Below are 24,054 nucleotides of genomic sequence, written 5' to 3'. Positions count from 1 at the left end.
AGTAGAGGAAGATTACAAAGCCATAGGGAGGGAACAAGACAGTGGGATTATTTTGGATTGCTCAAATGAAGAGCCAGCATAAACATGATGAGCCAAATGGCTTCCTTTTGTGTTGTGAATTTCTATGGTTCTATATGAATCTAAACAAAGGGCTAATTTATCGAGTGAATAACTGAGCCATATAACTAGGAAGGCCCCAAATTTGTTGTCCATTATTTACTGATCTCAGATGGTGATACAGATATAGCTGTCTCATTGCCCTGGGTTAGGAAGGGGCAATTCAGCTAGGGTTCCCAATCCTTACTACTCGTCAGAAACATTTGGTGGAAGTGCATCTTGAGCGAAGGTGTGATCAGATTTGGCTGTGATGCCCCTTTTGGTCACATATCCAGTCAATGCTCATTGCCAAGACTTGCGTGAATAATGGTTACTTTAATAAGGTACAGGAGAGTATCTGACAGCTGTTGAATAATGTCCTATCCAAATAGCAACTCCTTTAAGAGGAGAGGAAGTAAATTGGTTAAGAAAGGACCTAAATGTATTGAATGTAGATTATGAGGATTAAATGCAACACTGTTCTACTATATTGATTTTACAATACCCCGCTGAAATTGGGACATAAACAGTGGCACTTTGGGGCTGAAATTGCATGAATGTGATTCAGTATTACACAACGATGATAGTTTCAGCATTATTAGTTTTGTAATTGGATCATCTTATTCAAATTCTGTTTCACATGTCAGCCATCATGGTTCTATTAATATTCGTTCATGAGCAATTTTTAAAAATCCAAAAACAAAGCTTTCTGAAATTGTAATGGTCTCATGCTGTAAATATCAAAGCAAATATTCTAAATTATATTTAAAAAAACACAAAATTGAAAATCCATAAAAATATCGAGTTGGTCGGTGAGAAATTGAAGTTTGTGCTACAAAATTAATGTAACTCCTGTATACCATTAGCCCAATTAGTCTAGCAAGTGCTTTTATTTTCGTTAATCGAAATATCAGTCTTGTCAAAAGCAAAGCTTTCTCGGATTTTATGTACAGCAAAAAATGGTAAATGTATTGAAAACAGCCTTTTGCAGCATACTTTGTGATTTTTCTGATGAGCCAATGTTAGATTTATAAGGAACTTAGTTCTCCTCTAACTTTGAAAGCTGTTTTGTTGACATAATCAGTTTTCTTTGGGAGAAACAAAATTAGACTTTGACCTTTCTATAATGCAAGGTGACATGGACAAATTGTCATGTCATATATTGAAAAATAACGAAGTATTTAGCACAAGGACAATTATTCCCAGTTAGTAAAAGCAAAAACTGCATTGGATTTTTAAAATTTGGGCGGTGAAGCAATAAATAAAATATGCACAGATGTTTAAACTGCAAATATGTCCAGGCAGGAATGTTGCAGCAGGTTGTACTTTTACTCCTGAGACCGCTTTTGCATTAGTCCCATCTTGAATGGATGAAAGTCTTTCCCAACAAAAGAGGTCAACATATGTGAAGTAACATCCCAACCCACTTCCTCAAGGTCTTGTAGATTGGCAACAATCAGCAACAACTTACATTTATAATAGCACCTTTAACTATGGTTGTAGTTAATAAAACGTCCCAAGGCGCTTTACAGGAGCATTATAAAACAAAGTATGACACAGAGCCACCAAAGGAAATATTAGGTCAGATGACCAAAACCTTGGTCAAAGAGGTAGGTTTTAAGGAGTGTCTTTAAGGAGGAAAATGAGGCAGAGGGAGGATATTCCAGAGCTTGGGGCCAAGGCAACTGAAGGTGCGGCCACCAATGACAGAGTGGTTATAATCAGAGATGCTCAGGCTAGAATTAGAGGAGCACCAATACCTTGGAGGACTGTGGGGCAGGAAGAGATTACAGAGATAGGGAGGGGCGAGGCCATAACGGGATTTGAAAATAAGGATGGGAATTTTAAAATCAAGATGTTTCTTGACTGGGAGCCACTGTATGTCAGCAAGCATAGGGGTGATAAGGGAATGGGGCTTGGTCTGAGTTAAGACATGGGCAGCAGAGTTTTGGATGACCAGCCAAGAATGCACTGATATAGTCGAGAGTAGAAGGCATTGATGAGGGTTTCAGCAACAGATGAGCTGAGATGGGGCGAAGTCGCCGATGTTACGGAGGTGGAAATAGGGTGATGACACGAATATGAGGTTGGAGACTCATCTCTGGGTCAAATGTTGCAAACAGACTGGCTTCATCTCAGACTGTTGCCACAGAGAGGGCTGGAGTCGATAGCTAGGGAATGGAGTTTGGAGCGGGGACCGAAAACAATGGCACTAAATTCGCATTGCAACTCTGGCCATAAGGATGGCTTTTGTGTGAAATGGAATTTACATTGACAGATTGGTCTGAGGTGGGAATTAATGCACGTTTTTGAGAGATCTTTACCCCACATCAAAGTTATGCTATATCTGACCTGGAACATGCTCAATAGTGACACTGTGTACAAAAGAATTGCTAGCACCGTCCCTTACCATTATGAGCAGACAAATTTATCTAAGTAATGATGGGGGGAATTTTTTTTTTTAGTAACTAAATGTCCGAGGATTTTTTTTATGATGCTCACTTTTCTTTGGAGAAAGGAAATGATTTTTCTAATGTTAACTGCAAATCCTCTTGCAGATAGAAGATTTTAAATCATTGGAGAAGATTTCAAGGAATGTGGCGTCTATTGTTATCATTGGTGGTGGATTCCTGGGTAGCGAATTGGCCTGTGCTCTGGGAAGACGCGGTATGTTTTTTTTTTTTAGTTTGATATGAGAAGTTGACTAGAATGGGCCTATATTTTCTGGAGCTTAGAAGATTGAAGGGTGATCTCATTGAAATGTATAACATTTTTAGAGGGCATGAAAGGGTAGATGCTGTGAGACTGTTTTTCTCTGGCTGGGATGTCTAGAACTAGGGGATCACTGTCTCAGAATATGGGACCAAACATTTAGGACCTAGATCTGGAGAAATGTCTTCACTGAGTTGTGAATTCTCTATCCAGAGGGCTGTGGATGCTCAGTCAATAAGTATGTTCAAGACTGATATTGATAGATTTTGAGCACTAAGGGAATAGAGGAATATGGGGATAGTACATGAAAATGCAGTTAATGGAGAAGTTCATCCATGATCCTGTTGAATGGCACAGCAGGCTCGAGGGGCTGTATGGTCTACTACTCCTATGTGTTATGTTCTAATGAGATAGAGGGCTAGATTTTTTGCACATTCATAGTAAATAGGTGGGGAATCTAGCCTAGAATGTACTAAGAAACATGTGTCTTTCAAGAATGCAATATCAATATAGTAGGGGGAGGCAGTGGCGTAGTGGTATTGTCACTGGACTAGTAACCCAGAGACCCAGGGTATTGCTCTGGGGACATGGGTTCAAATCCCACCACAGCAGAAGGTGGAATTTGAATTTAATTAATAAATTTGGAATTAAAAGCTAGTCTAATGATGGCCATGAAACCATTGTCGATTGTTGTAAAAACCCATCTGGTTCACTAATGTCCTTTTAGGGAAGGAAATCTGCTGTCCTTACCTGGTCTGGCCTACATGTGACTCCAGACCCCCAACAATGTGGTTGACTCTTACATGCCCTCTGAAATGGCCTAACAAGCCACTCAGTTGTATCTAACCGCTACAAAGTCAATAAAAAGGAATGAAACCGGACGGACCACCCGGCATCAAACCAGGCACCGGAAACGACAACAGCAAACCCAGCCCTGTCGACCCTGCAAAGTCCTCCTTACTAACATCTGGGGGCTTGTGCCAAAGTTGGCAGAGCTGTCCCACAGACTAGTCAAGCAACAGCCTGACATAGTCATACTCACGGAATCATACCTGACAGACAAGGTCCCAGACACCACCATCACCATCCCCGGGTATGTCCTGTCCCACGGACAGGACAGACCCACTAGAGGTGGTGGCACAGTGGTATACAGTAGGGAGGGAGTTGCTCCGGGAGTCCTCAACATCAACTCTGGACCCCATGAAGTCTCATGGTATCAGATCAAACATGGACAAGGAAACCTCCTGCTGATTACCACCTACCGCCCTCCCTCAGCTGATGAGTCAGTACCCCTCCATGTTGAACAGCACTTGGAAGAAGCACAGAGGGTGGCAAGGGCACGAAATGTACTCTGGGTGGGGGACTTCAATGTCCATCACCAAGAGTGGCTTGGTAGCAACACTACTGACGAGCTGGCCGAGTACTAAAGGACATATCTGCGAGACTGGGTATGCGGCAGGTGGTGAGGGGAAAACATACTTGATCTCGTCCTCCCCAATCTGCCTGCTGCAGATGCATCTGTCCATGATCGTATTGGTAGGAGTGACCACCGCACAGTCCTTGTGGAGACGAAGTCCTGCCTTCACATTGAGGATACCCTCCACCGTGCTAAATGGGATAGATTTCGAACAGATCCAGCAATGCAAAACTGGGCATCCATGAGGCACTGTGGGCCATCAGCAGCAGCAGATTTGTACTCGACCACAATCTGTAACCTCATGGCCCGGCATATCCCCCACTCTATCATTACCATCAAGCCAGGAGACCAATTCTGGCTCAATGAAGAGTGCAGGAGGGCATGCCAGGAGCAGCAACAGGCATACCTCAAAATGTGGTGTCAACCTGGTGAAGCTGCAAGACAGGACTATCTGCGTGCAAAACTGCGTCAACAGCATGCGATAGACAAAGCTAAGCGATCCCATAACCAACGGATCAGATCTATGCTCTGCAGTCCTGCCACATCCAGCCATGAATGGTGGTGGACAATTAATCAACTAACTGGAGGAGTTGGCTCCACAAATATCCCAGTCCTCAATGATGGGGGAGCCCAGCACATCAGTGCAAAAGATAAGGCTGAAGCATTTGCAACAATCTTCAGCCAGAAGTACCAAGTTGATGATCCATCGCGGCCTCCTCCTGAAGTCCCTAGCATCACAGATACCAGACCTCAGCCAATTCGATTTACTCCGCGTGATATCAAGAAACGACTGAAGGCACTGGATACTGCAAAAGCTATGGGCCCTGACAATATCCCGGCAATAGTACTGAAGACCTGTGCTCCAGAACTTGCCACACCCCTAGCTGAGCTGTTCCCGTACAGCTACAACACTGGCATCTACCCTGCAATGTGGAAAATTGCCCAGGTATGTCCCTGTACACAAAAAGCAGGACAAGTCCAACCTGACCCATTACTGCCCCATCTGCCTACTCTCAATCATCAGTAAAGTGATGGAAGGTGTCATCAACAGTGCCATCAAGTGGCACTTGCTTAGCAATAACCTGCTCAGTGACGCTCAGTTTGGGTTCCACCAGGGCCACTCGGCTCCTGACCTCATTCCAGCCTTGGTTCAAACATGGACAAAAGAGCTGAACTCGTGAGGTGAGGTGAGAGTGACTGCCCTTGACATCAAGGCAGCATTTGACCGTGTATGACATCAAGGAGCCCCAGCAAAACTGAGGTCAATGGGAATCAGGGGGAAACCCCTCCACTGGCTGGAGTCATACCTAGCGCAAAGAAAGATGGTTGTGGTTGTTGGAGGTCAATCATCTGAGCTGCAGGACATCACTGCAGGAGTTCCTCAGGGTAGTGTCCGAGGCCCAACCATCTTCAGCTGCTTCATCAATGACCTTCCTTCAATCATAAGGTCAGAAGTGGGGATGTTCGCTGATGATTGCACAATGTTCAGCACCATTTGTGACTCCTCAGATACTGAAGCAGTCCGTGTAGAAATGCAGCAAGACCTGGACAATATCCAGGCTTGGGCTAATAAGTGGCAAGTAACATTCGTGCGACACAAGTGCCAGGCAATGACCATCTCCAACAAGAGAGAATCTAACCATCTCCCCTTGACATTCAGTGGCATTACCATCGCTGAATCCCCCACTAACAACATCCTAGGGGCTACCATTGACCAGAAACTGAACTGGGGTAGCCATATTTTAATTTTTTTTAAATTTATTTTATTTATTTAGAGATACAGCACTGAAACAGGCCCTTTTGCTCACCGAGTCTGTGCCGACCAACAACCACCCATTTATACTAACCCTACAGTAATCCCATATTCCCTACCACCGACCTACACTAGGGGCAATTTACAATGGCCAATTATTTATCAACCTGCAAGTCTTTGGCTGTGGGAGGAAACTGGAGCACTCGGCGAAAACCCACGCGGTCACAGGGAGAACTTGCAAACTCCACACAGGCCGTATCCAGAATCGAACCCAGGTCCCTGGAGCTGTGAGGCTGCGGTGCTAACTACCGCACCACTGTGCCGCCCAATATAAATACCATGGCTACAAGAACAGGTCAGAGGCTAGGAATCCTGCGGTGAGTAACTCACTTCCTGACTCCCCAAAGCCTGTCCACCATCTACAAGGCACAAGTCAGGAGTGTGATGGAATACTCTCCACTTGCCTGGATGGGTGTAGTTCCAACAACACTCAAGAAGCTCGACACCATCCAGGACAAAGCAGACCGCTTGATTGGCACCCCATCTACAAACATTCACTCCCTCCACCACCGACACACAGTGGCAGCAGTGTGTACCATCTATAAGATGCACTGTAGCAATGCACCAAGGCTCCTTCGACAGCACCTTCCAAAGCCGCGACCTCTACCAACTAGAAGGACAAGGGCAGCAAATGCATGGGAACACCACCACCTGCAAGTTCCCCTGCAAGTCTCACACCATCCTGACTTGGAACTATATCGCTGTTCCTTCACTGTCACTGGGTCCAAATCCTGGAACTCCCTTCCTGATCGCACTGTGGGTATACCTACCCCAAATGGACTGCAGCGGTTCAAGAAGGCAGTTCACCACCACCTTCTCGAGGGCAATTAGGGATGGGCAATAAATGCTGGCCTAGGGGGCGACACCCACATCCCATGATTGAATAAAAATAAAATCTGTAGTTTCTAATAGATGAGTCGTGTTTGTGCAGGTAGTTTTATTGATTTTGGGGAAATCAAGGCGTATTAATTATTTGCTCAATCCTTTTGAATTCGCATCATTTGAAATGAGTGTGGGCTGGTCTGACAGCTATATTGATTCCAATTCACAAGTCAGTCCCCTTTGAGTTAAAAATTAAAACAATATATGTTGGCTAATTATTTGTTTGGAATTTAAACAACTAGTAAATATTAATGTATGGCTTACATTTCTGGACTGAGGACCTCAAAATTTGCAATGGAGTTAACTGCTGATCACATAACTGCCCTTCTTAGGGCCTTCTATGCTTTTCATTTACTGCTGGAAGATGTCTTCTGTTTTCTGCCATGATTGTTCAATAGTAGTGGTAGCTGTCCTGATAGCATTGTGGGTAAAGGCAAACAGACTGTTTAGTCCCAAACAAAAACAAGAAATGCTGGATTCACTCAGCAGGTCTGGCAGCATCTGTGGAAAGAGAAGCAGAGTTAACATTTCGGGTCAGTGACCCTTCTTCGGAACTGACAAATATTAGAAAAGTCACAGATTATAAACAAGTGAGGTGGGGGTTGGGCAAGAGATAACAAAGGAGAAGGTGCAGATTGGACCAGGCCACATAGCTGACCAAAAGGTCACGGAGCAAAGGCAAACAATATGTTAATGGTGTTTTGAAAGACAAAGCATTAGTACAGATTAGGTGTGAATATACTGAATATAGAACATCAGCAAGTGCAAACCTGAAGAAAAACAACCTGAAAAAAACAGTGGGTAAGCAAACTGAACAAACTAAGATGAAATGAAATAAATGCAAAAAATGTAAAAAGGAATGCAAAAAAAAGGAAGAAAAAATAACTAAAAATGACTAAAAATGAAAGTAAAGTGGGGGGCTGTCATGCTCTGAAATTATTGAACTCAATGTTCAGTCCGGCAGGCTGTAGTGTGCCTAATCGGTAGATGAGATGCTGTTCCTCGAGCTTGCGTTGATGTTCACTGGAACACTGCAGCAATCCCAGGACAGAGATGTGAGCATGAGAGCAGGGGGGAGTGTTGAAATGGCAAGCAACCGGAAGCTCAGGGTCCTGCTTGCGGACTGTTTAGTCCCAATGTGTGCTGAGTAGCTGATGTCACCTGGGGCCGCAACTGTTTGCTTTGCTTCAACTCCATACCATGAAGTGGGAGGGAAATTGGCCAGCTTTAGAGCAGTGGTGAAAAATGTATATGTGGGATGAAGTGCCATGCATCAATGAATGAGTAGCCTGTCGCTATTGACTATCTTGGCTCACAAGTGAAGAATGGCCACACAAGTGAGAGGTATTGCAGGGCTCTCCCTGGAACAGCAGATGGCACAGAATCTGCAAGAGGAAAAGGAAGGAAGGAAGGAAGCCTGAAAAGTACAGGAATGACAGCTATGGCCTTATTGTCAACAGCAATTAAAGCATTAATATCTTCCATGCAGTAAATATAAGGACTTTGCTAAATTGGTTGAGTGAGATTTGTAGATAATTGATGCTCAGATGCTTCAGAATTAATATTCAGATTTTTGTGGACAGATTTGCAAATAAAAATTCTAATGCTTTAGAAAAGTTGTCCAGTGATAATCATCAACCATTTGATGGAATGAAAAACCTTTACTCCTTACCTGGGAATGTTTGACGATGACATGGTGGAAGGCGTCGATAATGTTTTGTTTCACAGAATTAACATCTCTCACACTGATGCGCACAACATTTTTAAAAATATATAAATCCACCATTCTAATCGAGCAGCTGCTGTTCCAAGTGCTTATATAGATATTGGTCAAGGACAAGATCAGGCTCAGCTATGAGGCTCGTTCATTCAAACAGCTTGACAGTTACCCTTGGAGGAGGAGAGAATGTTTGATGTTGGTGGGGGGAGCAAATGGGCTTCAGCTGGAGGTTTTGCCTTCCACTAGATTGTCTCTTCTGATTTGTTTTATGTCAAATTAAGGCTTGCTTTATTTGTCGAGCACTTCCATACCTGTACATGTTTCTTCATAGCACTCTTGTATTTCATTATTGTAGTTTGTATTTTTTATTAGTATCTTGCAATTCCTCAGGAATGTTAAGAATATATTAATTGAATTTAATTCGGAAAAATCTTCATCCATAAGTCAAATTAGTGAATAAAGTAGATTGTGTATGTTTTACAGTTCTTCCCAGATCATTTCTTTTAACCATAACATGCTCCATTATTACAGCACGGGATACGGAATTTGAGGTGATCCAAATATTTCCAGAAAAAGGAAACATGGGAAAGGTTCTCCCAGAATACCTTAGCAACTGGACAACTGAGAAAGTAAGGAAAGGTAAATATTCATGTTTATTTTTGTTGACTCTGGCCCTGTAGGGTTTGGTTGGTTGAGGGAATCCTACAGGTTAAAAGAAATGATCTGCACAGTCTAAGGTGCTGTCTTTCAATTGAGGCCCCGACTGCTCACTCAGGTGAACTTAAAAAATTCCATCATACTATATCGAACAAGAGCAAGGGAGACATCCCCAGTGTCCTGGCCAATATTTTATCCTGCAATCGACTTCACTAAAACAGATTATCTGGTCATTTATCACATTGCTGTTGTGGGAACTTGCTGTGTGCAAATTGGCTGACACTTTTCCTATCTTATAAAAGTGACTACACTTCCAAAGTACTTCATTGGCTGTCAATTGCTTTGGGACATTCTGAGGTTGTGAAAAGCATAATAAATCTTGCTTTTTATTCTTTTACCGCCTTAGTTCTGTAGTTGTTTATAATCTTGCCTAACAAATATCTATCAGTCTCAGTTTTGAAATTTTAATTGACCTAGCCTCAACAGTTTTGTCGGGAGATAGTTCCAGATTTCTATAACCCTTTGTGAGAAGAAGTGCTTGCTGACATCGCCCCTGAACAGCCCAGCTCTAATTTTAAAGTAATGCCCCCTTGTTCTGGACTCTCTCACCAGAGAAATTGTTTCCCTCTATCTACCTTATCTAATCATCTTAAAACCCCCAATTTGATCACCCTTTAACCTTTTATACTCAAGGGAATACAAAACTACTCTATGCAACCAGCCCTTATACCTTAACCCATTTAGCCTTGGTATCATTCTGGTAGGTCTGCACTGCACCCCTACCAAGCTCAATGTAGTCTTCCTGAGGTGCACTGCCCAGAACTGAATGTAGTACTCCAGATGGGGTCTATCCAGAGCTCTGTACAGATTGGATCTCACCAGAGCTCTGTATAGCTGCGACACAACTTACTCCCCTTGATATATTTTCAGTTTTCCTTTGATCTCTAGTACTTTATCCACATCCTATTCTGTGAAGACCAACATAAAATAACTATTGAGAAAGTCTGTCATTTCCTGATTTCCAATTCCAGTCTTACCTGAGCCTGGTATTAAGGGGCCCCTATTACTCTTAGCCTTTTTCTTCATCTTAATGTATTTGATTAAAAACCTTTTAGTGTTGTCCTTGATATCCTTTGTTAGCTTTTTCTCGTATTCCTTTTTGTAGCTTTGAACACTTTTTAATCCCTTTGCTGTTCTTTGTATCTCCCCCAGTCAGGCAGATCTCTGTCATTCTTTGCTTACACCACAGATATTACTATTGAATTAACTAATGCAGTGGTGATGCTCATGGTAGATTAGATGACAATGCTGTTTAATACAGACTGGAGTGTTATAGAAGGACTTGCATTTGTACAGAGCCTTTCACGACACCGAATGTCAGAAGCGCTTTACAACCAATGAAGTCACTGTTTGTAATGCAGGAAGTGCAACAGCTAATCTGCGCACAGCAAACGCCCACAAAAGCAATGTGATAATCAGATGATCTATTTTTTGTGATGTTGATTAAAGGATAAATATCAGCAGGACACCAGTGATAACTCCCCTGCTCTTCTTTGAAATAGGGTCATGGGATCTTTTGCGTCTGCCAGATGGGATCTCGGTTTTAAAGTCTCATCCAAAAGGTGGCACCTCTGACACTAGTGCACCAGAGTGTCAGCCTGGACTTTTTGTGCTCAGGTTCTGAAGTGGGACTTGAACCCACAGTCTTCTGACTCAGGTGAGAGTGGTACCAACTGAGCCGTGGCTGACACAGCAATTGTTACTATGCCATATAATGTTTTATTCTCCTGTATTTCGTGTTCCAGATCAATCACAGCTTTTTCTTTGATTGTTTTATATCTGTAACAAAGTACGACAACTAGTGTTTTCTCATCTTTTTGGTTCTGATATTCTGTAACTGATTCCTATCAATTTGAATTGTAATTTCTCCTCTCTCACTGCACATTTCCTCCCCACCCTACCCCACTTGCCTTTGATTTTTTTTTCCAACTTGTCTGCTCTGCTATCCTCTTCAAGAAAGTACTGGCTTCCTGCTGGTATACAGATCCATTGGGACTAGTTGGCTGCGGTATTGGCAGATGGTATTGATGTGTAAATTTTGACAGTTAGTGTTAAGGGACTTATTCAGCTGTGATGGAGCTGTACAACTCAACCCAAAACCTGATCTCACCTAATGTCTATATAAATATGCTTTTCCAGCAGGGCTTGCTGGATAGCATTTAGGAGTGGGTGAGTTGGCTGATTTTAGTTTTTTTTTAATCTTTCCTACTATGGACACGAGGCCAATTTTAGTGTGTTTAATGCATAGTCTAGGGATTAAAGCTGGAAACTTTCTCGGCCTATGTGATACTTGCTGCATAAATCTCCTGGACCGTGAGAAGCACAATTTAATTTATTTTTGGTTGAAAATCTCTAATTCCAAACTAAATTGATGCAGTGTTTTCTCATTTTTTTCTCTCTCCCCTCTCCTAAAGGATTTCTGCCTGATGTGTCTTTTTGTTTGTCATTTGTTATCTCTGTCTCTCTCTCATTTCCAGTGGAGTAATGAAATAATAATGGTCAGGAGCTGGAGCCCTGGCTGAATCTTCATTTCTCCTCTACTATCCCCAGAGTCTGAAGCCAGTTGTAGTGTCCCTATCTCTCATCTGGCTGAGATCGACTAGCTCTACATGTACATGGGAAACCTTTTGGTCTATCCCTCTGGGTCAGTGGGCCACCATGTACAAAACCTTTAATAACTACAGTTGTTTCATGAGATGTAAACTTTTGTTTCCACTTTTAGAGGGTGTTAATGTCATGCCCAATACAGTTGTGAAATCTGCGAAGTATCAAGATAAGAAAGTTATTCTGAAACTTAAGGATGGTCAAACAGTACGTATTCTAAACACAGGTTTGGTTGTCTGTGAATTTGCAATATTTAAACAAGTATTTTAGTTGTCTTAATCAAATTTCCACTTAAACCACCATGAGTTGATCTGCTATCCTGTTTGCAGATAAAAACTGATCATGTGGTTGCAGCAGTGGGTCTTGAGCCTCGTGTGGAATTAGCAAAGTCTGCAAGAATGGAGGTGGACTCAGACTTGGGTGGATTCAGAGTAAATGCAGAACTGCAAGCACGTTCAAATATTTGGGTGGTGAGTCTTTGCCTGAAAATACCTTTCTGGAAACTGATTTTAAAATATGAATTTTTTTTCAACTATGTCATTAGTGGTGCACATATAGTGTAAGAGTAGAAGTTTCTAAATATGAAGGCATGATCTACAGTAGTGTAATTTATTATTTTCTGTATCTAGATTCTTTCCCTCTGGAAGATTTTATCCTAGGTAAAATGATATTTACAGTAGAGTTGTGAAACTGAGCATGAATGCCAACCATTTCCCAGCCAATTTTTCTAGTTGTAAACGATGATACAAATATATAGCTAAATTTTTCAGAAACAAAATGCATACTGCCTTCTACTTCACAAAACATGTAAGTGTTCACTTTGTGTTCCCTTTATGCCCTGCAGGCTGGAGATGCTGCTTGTTTCTATGATCTTAAGTTGGGCAGGAGGCGTGTGGAACACCATGACCATGCTGTAGTGAGTGGCAGGTTGGCTGGTGAGAACATGACGGGAGCTGCAAAGCCCTATTGGCATCAGTCCATGTTTTGGTATGAGTTTGCTTAGTGCCTTCTTACAGTAGATTTATATTTAAACATAAATGACAAATGTAAATGTCTCATACTGATCAATTCTTCACAACCCCTTAAATGTTTTTCTAGTTTAACTAATTCCTTCTGTTGCAGGAGTGACTTGGGTCCGGATGTAGGATATGAAGCTATTGGTATCGTGGACAGTGGTTTACCTACTGTGGGAGTGTTTGCCAAGGGAACTGCTAAAGACACCCCCAGAGCTGTGACACAAGACTCTGGTATGTTATAGAATATTTGCTTACTAGAAACAAATGGATGGCACTATTGGTATGTAGCAAGAGTCCATCTTTTATTAGCACATTTTCTTTTTATACCTTCTGTGTTATATTCATAATATTGTTTTTGGATTATGTTGTGCTTTTTCTCAAACAAGCTGATATTAGCAGTTTATTTCCTCCTAACACCTAGAAAAATCTCCTGCTCTACACTTTAAACTAAATTGCATTTGAAATGTTTGACCTGATTTTAACTGTGGGCGGTGGTGGAAAACAGGCAGTAGCAGATTGGCTGTAATTTGACACCCTGCCTTCAATGGAAGGGAAAGTCAGGCCAGGCTTATAACATCCACTATTGCCTGTTATCCGTCACTGGCAAAAATTAAAGTCAGTCCTAACATTTCATCAAAATTTGACGCTCAAGCAAAGTCTCCATTGCAGAACTCTATCTGTTGGCTGCATGGATGTGTATGATGCTGAGACATAAACACTAGAACAGTCCAATCCTCAATCCCTGGTGTTTGCTGTGCTAGCCTATCTTAGTTAGGGTTACACCAGGGATGCTGTAAGTGGTGTTAGTACCCCCGGATAAAAAGATTGAAATTCAACTGGATTCTTGTTCTTAATAACTGTCCAGCGACCATTACCGTACAGGGCTTGCATGTGTAGATAGCACATGAAGCTGTAGCACCTTTCACCTTTTGATGAAACCTAATGGACATGTGACAGGAGCATTGGCTACTTACTTATTTAGCAGTTTTTCCTGTTTAGATGGTCCAAATGTGTTTAACCATGACTACTGCATATTTTGTTCACGAATATAGGTACAGGAATCCGATCGGAAAGTGAGACTGAAGAAGTAGCTGCTTCTGTAAGTGTATCTACTGGTGCTGCTTCTTCAGCTCGTCCGCCGCAGGAGGGAGAGGACTATGGAAAGGGTGTCATTTTCTACTTGAGAGAGAAAGTGATTGTGGGAATTCTGTTGTGGAATATTTTTAATAGGATGCCGATTGCCAGAAAGGTTAGTTGCAGTTTATTACATTGAATTTTCAGGCAGAAATAGGCCATTTGGCCCAACTAGTCTGTACTGGTGTTTTTAGTCTGCATGAGCCTACTCCCATCCTATTTCAATTAATCCTATCAATATCTCCTGTTGTTTTCTCCATCACGAACTTGACTAGCTTCCTCTTAAATGCATCTATGCAATATGCCTCAAATATTCCAGGTGGTAGCAAGTTTCACATTCTAACCACACTTTTGGGTAAAGATGTTTCTCCTGAATTCTGCATATGAAAAAGCTCTTCTGTATATCTATCAAACCCCTTCATAATTTTAATAACCACTATTAGGTCACCCCTCACAGGAACATAGGAATAGGAGCCAAAGTAGACCATTTGACCCCTCGAGCCTGCTCCGCCAATCAACTAGATCATGGCTGATCATCTACCTCAATGCCATTTTCCCACGCTATCCCCATATCCCATGATATCTTTAATATCTAGAAATCTATTGATCTCTGTCTTGAACATACTCCATGACTGAGCCTCCACAGCTCTCTGGTAGAGATTTCCACAGGTTCACCACCCTCTGAATGAAGACTTTCCTCCTAAATGGCCTACCTCCTATTCTGAGACTGCATATCCTAGTTCTCGACCTCCCAGCCAGAGGAAACATCCTTCCTGCATCAACCCGATTGAGCCCTGTAAGAATTTTGTATGTTTGAATGAGATCACTTTTTGTTCTAAACTCTAGAGAATACAGGCCCATTCTCTCTTCCAGAGAAAAGAGACTCAGCCTATTTCGTTGCAATTCTGTTTACTTTAATCAGCTGATTTATGAAATATCACATCAACCAAGTTTGCAACACCTGTGTGGATCTGGACCCATCGGAATTGCACATTAATGATCTGCAGTAACGCCATCAGCATGCTTACTCAAGTTGATTATTTATTAATGGGCGGCGCAATGGATAGCACCGCAGCTTCACAGCTCCAGCGACCCGGGTTCAATTCTGGGTACTGCCTGTGTGGAGTTTGCACGTTCTCCCTGTGTCTCCGTGGGTTTTCGCCGGGTGCTCCGGTTTCCTCCCACAGCCAAAGACTTGCAGGTTGATAGGTAAATTGGCCATTCGAAATTACCCCTGGTATAGGTAGGTGGTAGGGGAATATAGGGACAGGTGGGGATGTGGTAGGAATATGGGATTAGTGTAGGATTAGTATAAATGGGTGGTTGATGGTCAGCACAGACTCGGTGGGCCGAAGGGCCTGTTTCAGTGCTGTAGCTCAAAATAAAATAAAAAATAATTGATTATGTATATTGTTTGTAAAATGATATAACCAAATTGTAAATTCCATACCAAGGCAGTTTCATTGTTCAGGGTCACAATACAAAACTCCAGGCAGGACTTGCATTGGGGAGAATGAAAGATTTAAATCCCTCTAACCCAACTTCTGCCCTCCCTACAGCACCTAAATGGCACAAACCAAAGTAAAAAATGACACAGACTGACCATGGTGCAATATTCCTCAACCTTTGCAGCCGACAACAGTCAACCAATCAACCAATTTTCCTCCAAAAGCTTTTCCCCCATTGTCCGGCTCCATTGGGCTCTCCTCACAGTTCTACTCTTACCTATCTGACCATAGTCAGAGAATTTCTAGTAATAGTTGCTCATCCAATCAGAGTCAGAGTTCTACAGCACAGAAACAGGCCCTTTGGCCCATCGTGTCCGTGCCAGCCATTAAGCACCTGTCTATTCTAATCCCATTTCCCAGCACTTGGCCCGTAGCCTTGTATACTATGTCGTTTCAAGTGCTCAACTAAATACTTAAATGTTGTGAGGTTTCCTGCCTCTACCACCCTTTCAGGCAGTCTATTCCAGATTCCAACCACACTCTGGGTGAAAAAGATTTTACTCAAATCCCCTCTAAACCTCCTGCCACTTACCTTAAATCTCTGCCCCCTGGTTATTGACACCAGGCGGCGCAGTGGTTAGCACCGCGGCCTCACAGCTCCAGCGACCCGGGTTCAATTCTGGGTACTGCCTGTGTGGAGTTTGCAAGTTCTCCCTGTGTCTGCGTGGGTTTCCTCCGGGTGCTCCGGTTTCCTCCCACATACCAAAGACTTGCAGGTTGATGGGTAAATTGGCCATTATAAATTGCCCCTAGTATAGGTAGGTGGTAGGGAAATATAGGGACAGGTGGGGATATGGTAGGAATATGGAATTAGTGTAGGATTAGTATAAATGGGTGGTTGATGGTCGGCATAGAGTCGGTGGGCCGAAGGGCCTGTTTCAGTGCTGTATCTCTAAACTAAACTAAACTAAACCTCCGCTAAGGGAAAAAGTTTCTTCCTCATTGTCACCTTTTGGATCTTTTTAGTATCCATTCTTGAACCTCCACTGCAACCCCTTCCTTATCTACTTGCTGGAACATCATCTGCAGACATAGGGCTGGATTTTGTTCCCAGTCCAACACCGGGTTCTGAGCTGGGGGTGGGGGCGGTGTGGGAAATGGGAATGGCAGCAGCTGCCACAGAACCCATGCCGGGATTGTCATGCTCAATCTTCCCGGCGGCGGGGAAGCTCTGTGGCGGCCCCTTCGCCGCTGTATGACAGGACTGATATAAACTGCCGCGATCTTGCTTTCGGTTTGCGATCCTTAGCGCGACGAGCACCACTTGCGCGCCTTCACTTTCCCGTCCTGGGAAAGCTGGTGCCACTGAGGTGGAGAAGGGGTGAACGCTGCACTTTGTGTTTAGGGAAGGGTGGAAAGAGGTGAATTCTGCACTTTTTTGAATTGTCCACAGGGCTGACAGCCTTTTAAAAGTGGCACCAGCACCTGCTTCCACATCTAAACTGGTTAAAATTACTAAAATACATTATGCATTCACGCACACATTCACACGAGAGTCACACAAACACAAATAGATTACAGAGGGAAAACAGCTTTGGTGGTAGAGTCCGGAACAAATGGAGTTTAAATACAGTTTCAGTCCCAGAGTTCTCAGTTGAAATTGTAGTCCTGAAGTCCTCGCTGGACCACATGTACAGTGGTGGGCTCGCTTATCTCAGGGCTTCTGAAGGCAGAAGAGGAGTTCGATTTTTGTCCCCTAGTTGCTGGTTATGTTGGTCTGACTGGAGAGAGAGAGCTGCTTCGTTGATGGCTTTTCAGTTACTCTTCTCTCCTTTCTGTCTGACAAAGCTTCCAGTCTCCCCAGAGATGCGCAAGCAGTCACATGGCATTACCAAACCTCTTTGTGGTGTTAATGAGGTCCTTCTGGAATCTTCTGAGATTCAAGGCTGTACCCCCAAGTCCAGTCACACTTGGTGAGGGTTGGCTCTTTGAAAGTCAGTGGGTGTCGATGGCACCTGACGACAGTGTTGATAAGACCATTCCAGGTAATTTAATCAGAGAGCATCCCATTGTTCTGGCTAGGTTGTGTCAGTTGTGTTGTCTCCAGTCTACTCCTTTTGGTGTTTCAAATGTTGGCCATCTTGGCTGCCAGTTTACTTTTTTAAAAAAAAAGTTATTTGTTAGAATTTGTAACAATAGGGGCGGCGCAGTGGTTAGCAGCGCAGCCTCACAGCTCCAGCGACCCGGGTTCAGTTCTGGGTACTGCCTGTGCGGAGTTTGCAAGTTCTCTCTGTGACCGTGTGGGTTTCGGCTGGGTGCTCTGGTTTCCTCCCACAGCCAAAGACTTGCAGGTTGATAGGTAAATTAGCCATTGTAAAATTGCCCCTAGTGTAGGTAGGTGGTAAGAGAATGGTGGGGATGCGGTAGGGAATATGGGAATTAATGTAGGATTAGTATAAATGGGTGGTTGTTGGTCGGCACAGACTCGGTGGGCCGAAGGGCCTGTTTCAGTGCTGTATCTCTAAATAAAAAATAAAATAAAATTTCCAGTAAAAGTCTCCAGACAAGGTTAATATTTCCCATTTGACACGTCGGGTTTTCGCGACAGATAGAATATAGGCTGCAGAGTTTAGGGTGTTAACGGGGGTGAAGGATGGGAATCCAGCAAGAAGAGCATGTGTCACATTTCAGGATTTTTTGACAATTTTTCCAGTTTTTTTTCTTGTTTAGTTTAGAGATACAGCACTGAAACAGGCCCTTCAGCCCACCGAGTCTGTGCCGACCATCAACCACCCATTTATACTAATCCTATACTAATTCCATATTCCTACCACATCCCCACCTGTCCCTATATTCCCCTACCACCTACCTATACTAGGGGCAATTTATAATGGCCAATTAACCTATCAACCAGCAAGTCTTTGGCATGTGGGAGGAAACCAGAGCACCCGGAGGAAACCCACGCAGACACAGGGAGAACTTGCAAACTCCACACAGGCAGTACACAGAATTGAACCCGGGTCGCTGGAGCTGTGAGGCTGCGGTGCTAACCACTGTTACTTCCCTCAAAAAAAAAAATTAAGTGTGTTCTCAAGATTTGAGTTTTTGATCTCCCCTCCGAATTTCTCCTCCTTTGCTTTGCCTCAGTGTCCATTTTGTTATGTTTCTAGGAAACACCCAGAGATGTTTTTCTGTGTTACAAGAACTGTAATTTGAGTTAACATCTATACACAACAGTCTTCAAAACAAAGATTTAAGTGTCCTTTATTCATTTAGGGTGAAAAACAAGCAACTTTTGGAAGTGCTTCCTATGGTTTCATATTCTTTATGAAGGTTAAAGGTTGGAATGGAACTGCTGAGTTGTGTGTATCATTTCAATTTGGAGACCTTTTAGTTCTCATTTAGATTCATTACAGGACATAGTTTGACAAGCACTCAGTTTACATTATACTTATGAGCAACTTTCCACCCCCTCCCATTCCCCCTGCCAAAATTATTTCCATTGATGCACTTGCGTAGACAACATCTTACCAGAGCTCTCATTAAATTATTGGATTATTCCATTTAATTGTGCAAGAAGTCATCCTGTAGTGTATGTGGATGCTTATTTCAAATTTATTCTTCGGCTATATGGGAATGAGCTTCTGGTATAATTTAAGTGATGGGAGAAGACCAAGCTGAAAGTACAGAGACTTGTGTGATCAGTATGTTAGGTTTTTTTTTAAGGTAGCAGAATACAGGAAAATAACCTTGTTCACTGTATAATGATTGAAGTGAAAGGTAATGATGGAGAATCTGCAGTGAAGCTTGTCATAGCGTCTACTGTAATCAAGTCCATTGCACTGCACACAAAAACGCCAGTTATTGTAATGGAAAAAAAATTAGTAGTATGGGATGGATAAATTACTAATTTAAAGGTTATATGTTCAGTTGGAGGCATATCCCTTAAAGCATGGAGCACCAAAAATACCATGGATACTTGAGGCATTATGATGATGCCAGAGCTTTTGATGAGATAATTGGTATGCACTTCAAAGGTAGTTCTTAAAATCTAGCACTTGTAGAACATGCTGAAATTTGATCTTTCAATTTTTACAAACTTGAGCCCCAATTAGCTGGAAAATCTGCATTTTTAGAATTGTATTCAGCCAATCAGAGACCAGTGTTTAATGGTGTGACTGCTATCTGTAGAATGGAAGGCAGGTAAGACTATTTAAACATTTGCTTAGGGGATCAGTGGGGAAAAAAGGTCAGAGGAAGTCAGAGTTAAAGCATATTAAAATTTAATTTTAGTAGTATAGGTTTAATACAATAATAAAACTATTCCTGACAAATGTAACTTAATAACCTAATAGGATTTGTTCATGTCACAGTGTATGGGACAAAGCATTGAACTGCTTCACGGCACAAGCAATAGACATAGAAAATAGGAGCAGGAGTAGGCCTTTCGGCCCTTCTGGCCTGCTCCGCCATTCAAAAAAGATCATGGCTGATGGTCTAATTCAGTACCCTGTTCCCACTTTCTCCCCATATCCCTTGATCCCTTTAGCATTAAGAAATATATCTAACTCCTTCTTGAATATATTTAATGGCTTGGCCTCCACTGCCTTCTGTGGTAGAGAATTCCACAGGTTCATCACACTCTGAGTGAAGAAATTTCTCCTTATCTTGGTTCTAAATGGCATATCCCGTATCCTGAGACTGTGACCCCTGGTTGTCGACTCCCCAGCCATCGGGAACATCCTCCCTGCATCTAGCCTGTCTAGTCCTGTTAGAATTTTATAGGTTTCTATGAGATCCCTTCTCATTCTTCTAAACTCTAGTGAATATAGGCGTATTCGACCCAACCTTTCCTCATACATCAATCCTGTCATCCCAGGAATCAGCCTAGTAAATCTTCTTTGCTCTCCCTCCATGGCAAGAACAGCCTTCCTCAGATAAGGAGACCAAAACTGCACACAATACTCCAGATATGGTCTCACCAAGGCCCTGTATAACTGCAGTAAGACATCCTGGCTCCTGTACTCAAATCCTCTTGCAATGAAGGCCAACATACCAATCGCCTTCCTAATTGCTTGCTGCATCAGAATGCTTGCTTTCAACAACTGGTGTACAAGGACACCCAGGTCTCATTGCACCTCCCCCTTTCTCAATCTGTTATCATTCAGATAATCTGCCTTTCTGTTTTTACAACCTAAGTGGATAACCTCACATTTCTACAGAGAGGGAAACAGTAGTGAAAACATGGGGAAATAAAATGGTTTTTCTTTTTACATAGATTTACTTCTTTCAGGAAATGTTTTTCTATTCATCGATAATGGAATTGCCCAGGCCAATGAATTAATTTGTTGTGCCACATTAGTAAGATGCTGCGTCATGCTCACAGTTCTCCACACAAGTTCTCCTCTGTCACCTAGCATGGCATCTTCCAGCTGCCAATTTAGAACCGTATTGGTAGAAGCTTTATGAACAGTTCACCTGTACAAACGTACAGGTTTTTCCAGCCTGTCTGAGAGGCTTCTAGATCCAAGTCTTGCAGGCAAAACATCCTGACAACACTGCCTTGTTGCTCTGTCTGGACCACCAATGATTTACCTGTTGTATTGGGATTTGGCACAGGAGATCAAGGTTTGCACTCTTGGTGGGCGGCAGCATACAATGCAGAGGGAAAACTCTAATGGAAGACATTTTGAAAATATCTTGGAAAGTTCTAATGGATCCCGTTTATATTTTGCTTGTTTTAATTTTTTTTTATTTTCCTATAGGTCATTAAGGATGGTGAAGAACATGATGATCTCAATGAAATTGCAAAGTTATTCAACATTCATGAAGATTAAAATGCCCAAAGTTTAACTGTGTATATAAGAGTCTAGATTTTTTTTTAAATTGTAAACATTCTTTCATGCAGAAAATCAAGAGTTTGAATTCTCAGAATGAAAATAATATTTTGTGAATTTTCCCATTATCTAAAATTTGACCAAGTAAAGATATTTGTACCATGTGCACACAATGATCAGGATTTTCTGAACTAAATATTGAAAATAAATGTAAAAATGGTAGTTGAAAATGTATCTTCATTTAAACCTTTAAATTCATTTGAAAATGCCTCATTTGTTTTTGGTCAGTTAATGTTTTCAGATCATGTACTAATATGGCAAGGAGGGTATGACAAACCAGTTTAGATTAAAGATTGAAGTTCAACACCAACTTAAAGTTGGTAATTTGAGATAGTTGCCAAGCAAAGGCAGAAGTATCCAATAAGAAGGGATACTTGGACATGATGTCATGTAGCTTTTGATGCATCGAAGTGTGGGTGGCTTCCTTGCAGCAGTGACTGACCTCTGAGAGCAGGTCACCTGCTTGTCCTCAGATTTATGAAGAGCCCTAAAAGTAGGCAGAAAATCACCTGAAGAAGTAGAATATGGCTGGGAAGTAATTTTTGTTAGCATTACTCTTATGATTTCTACATGGAGTAATTTTTGCATAAAAACTTCTTGCTACTCTGTGGCCTGCCACTTCAGGCCTCCTTCCCTTCAGAGCATCTTCAGTAACATTACCAATAGGAAGGAGTCACATTATCAAAGAGCAACTTTATTAATTTTGAGGTGGGGTCACAAGCATAGTCCAACCTGGAAGTTGTTGGAGATCCATCTGATTCTGCATGAGCGCACTTGTTATAAATTATGCAGCATACCCCAACTCGGTACCTTTCTTCCCCTTTTTAAAGTAGGACTTAATGAAAACTTGAGCTGTGTGATAAATCACTTATAAAGATGGCACACTCAAACTGTTTAATTTGGTATAGTTTCTAGTAGTTCAAACCAATAATCAAAAACCTACAAATCTTTTAACATTATTGAAAGAAATCAGAGCAACAAAATTCAAAAAGTGTATAATTAAGTGGCATTTAAATTTTGATAGTTTTGCTTACATTGAATTTTAGAACATTGCACTTAATATTAAATCCTTGACCAGGTGCCCTCAGCCAATCTAAACACTCTGTTGGCCTCAGTGCTTCACCCCAGTTACCATCCTTAAGTAGTAGTTTAATCAGCCGGTGAACTATGCAACCACAGCCAAGCCCAAGTTGACCTTGTCTACAAATGTACTTTCTGGTAGTGGATGATAATCAGACTTGTGAGTTCCTTCTCCCCTAATAAAAATTCATCAGTTACTGAGGTCCATTGTATAAGCCAGCAGAAAATGTTATTGATTCTGTGGTACCTTCAGCACCTGAAAAGAATACATCAGTGTTGATTCTATAGAATAAGAAGATGATAATAGTCTATACCCTCCAGAAGTTCGATACAGTCTAACTCCAATGGGTATGCCACCGCACAAACTTCGACTCAAGGAAGGAGCAGTTATAATGTTGCTATGAAACTTGAATCCTAAACAAAGACTTTTGTCATGGAACAAGATGGATAGTTAGGAAGCTGTTTTCTTCGATGGTAGATGCTGAAATTACAGCAGGCAGATTTCATGGAAATAATGTTTATTCCTTGAATAATATTGAGCCTATCCGATGTAAAGCTACCTTTTCAACTCGGAATAAAACAGTTCCCAATTAGACAGTCATATTCTATGACTGCAAGCAAGTGACAAGTCCAGACTCTTGACAAAATTTGTATTTGTATTCCAATGCCTGTTTTTACACATGGACAGCTTTATCCAGAGTGAGAAATTTTGATTCTGTTAGTGTTTGGTAAAATAATGTATTGGTGAAATTCTGTATTTAAAGAAGTACCGTTGCAATAAAGATAATTTGACGCAAATGTCTTGGGGTCTCTGGCACTATAAAAAAGAATTCTCAATTTTCACATTGCTTCAAACTGTTTCTACTTGTACTTGGGTGATTTTTATGATCAAACATTGATTATTTATGTATTTCAAACTGGTGTGGAAATCCTCTTTAATTTCCTTCTCTCCTGAAAAAACTATTATGAGAGCATATTTCCACAGGTTGGTGCAGCCTCCAGTAAGGTGGGCATCCATACCAGCTAGAAATCCGGCCTCACTCCATCTTCACATTTACTTTCCACTAGGATTAAGAGATAGTGATCGTGAGCAGGAACCGTGGCAAATTTTGCTTCTTTCCAACTGACAATTGACTACTGAGGCTAATTGCAATACCCCTCTCTTACTTGCCTGGCTGATGTAACTCAGCACAGACCTGGGACCTTGCTGGTGTATATAGCTCAGGGCTGCAATGGCTGGTGCGTTAACCAAGTGTCAAGATTTCATAAAAGCATGTTGCAATTTAAAACAACTGATTATAATATTTTAAATCATTTTTTTCATAAATAGGCCAACAATTTGAAAGCATAGCTGCAGTAGGATTCATCCATGTTTCCCACATTTTGGCAACAGCTACATTCGTAGCAAAATACAAGAAAATATCACGAATTGCTATGTTCATTGTTTAGGAAAAGCAGTATGGAAGCAACAGTTTGCATGACAAGAGGTTGGCTGATTAGGCTGCAGAGGCAGCTTGC

The 24,054-nt window shown here is 41.9% G+C and overlaps 1 protein-coding gene across 3 annotated transcripts in view; it reads left to right on the top strand.

Annotated features, from left to right (window-relative positions):
- aifm1 (apoptosis inducing factor mitochondrion associated 1) overlaps window positions 1-23,379 on the top strand; it is a 66,950-nt gene extending 43,571 nt beyond the window's left edge. For 2 of the 3 annotated variants that reach the window (XM_068047718.1, XM_068047717.1), the window contains 8 exons: window positions 2,655-2,763; window positions 9,172-9,279; window positions 12,080-12,168; window positions 12,291-12,431; window positions 12,806-12,948; window positions 13,084-13,208; window positions 14,030-14,226; window positions 21,325-23,379. In XM_068047718.1, the coding sequence (XP_067903819.1) occupies window positions 2,655-2,763; window positions 9,172-9,279; window positions 12,080-12,168; window positions 12,291-12,431; window positions 12,806-12,948; window positions 13,084-13,208; window positions 14,030-14,226; window positions 21,325-21,396 (984 nt within the window). In that variant the 3' untranslated portion in view covers window positions 21,397-23,379. The remainder of the gene's footprint in view (window positions 1-2,654; window positions 2,764-9,171; window positions 9,280-12,079; window positions 12,169-12,290; window positions 12,432-12,805; window positions 12,949-13,083; window positions 13,209-14,029; window positions 14,227-21,324) is intronic. The other variant, XM_068047719.1, reaches the window with a different exon arrangement.
- The last annotated feature ends 675 nt before the right edge of the window (window positions 23,380-24,054 follow it).

This window comes from Heterodontus francisci, chromosome 15 (genome assembly GCF_036365525.1).
Source record: "Heterodontus francisci isolate sHetFra1 chromosome 15, sHetFra1.hap1, whole genome shotgun sequence".
NCBI classification, from domain to species: Eukaryota; Metazoa; Chordata; class Chondrichthyes; order Heterodontiformes; family Heterodontidae; genus Heterodontus; species Heterodontus francisci.
This window is presented reverse-complemented; position numbering and strand designations above follow the sequence as displayed.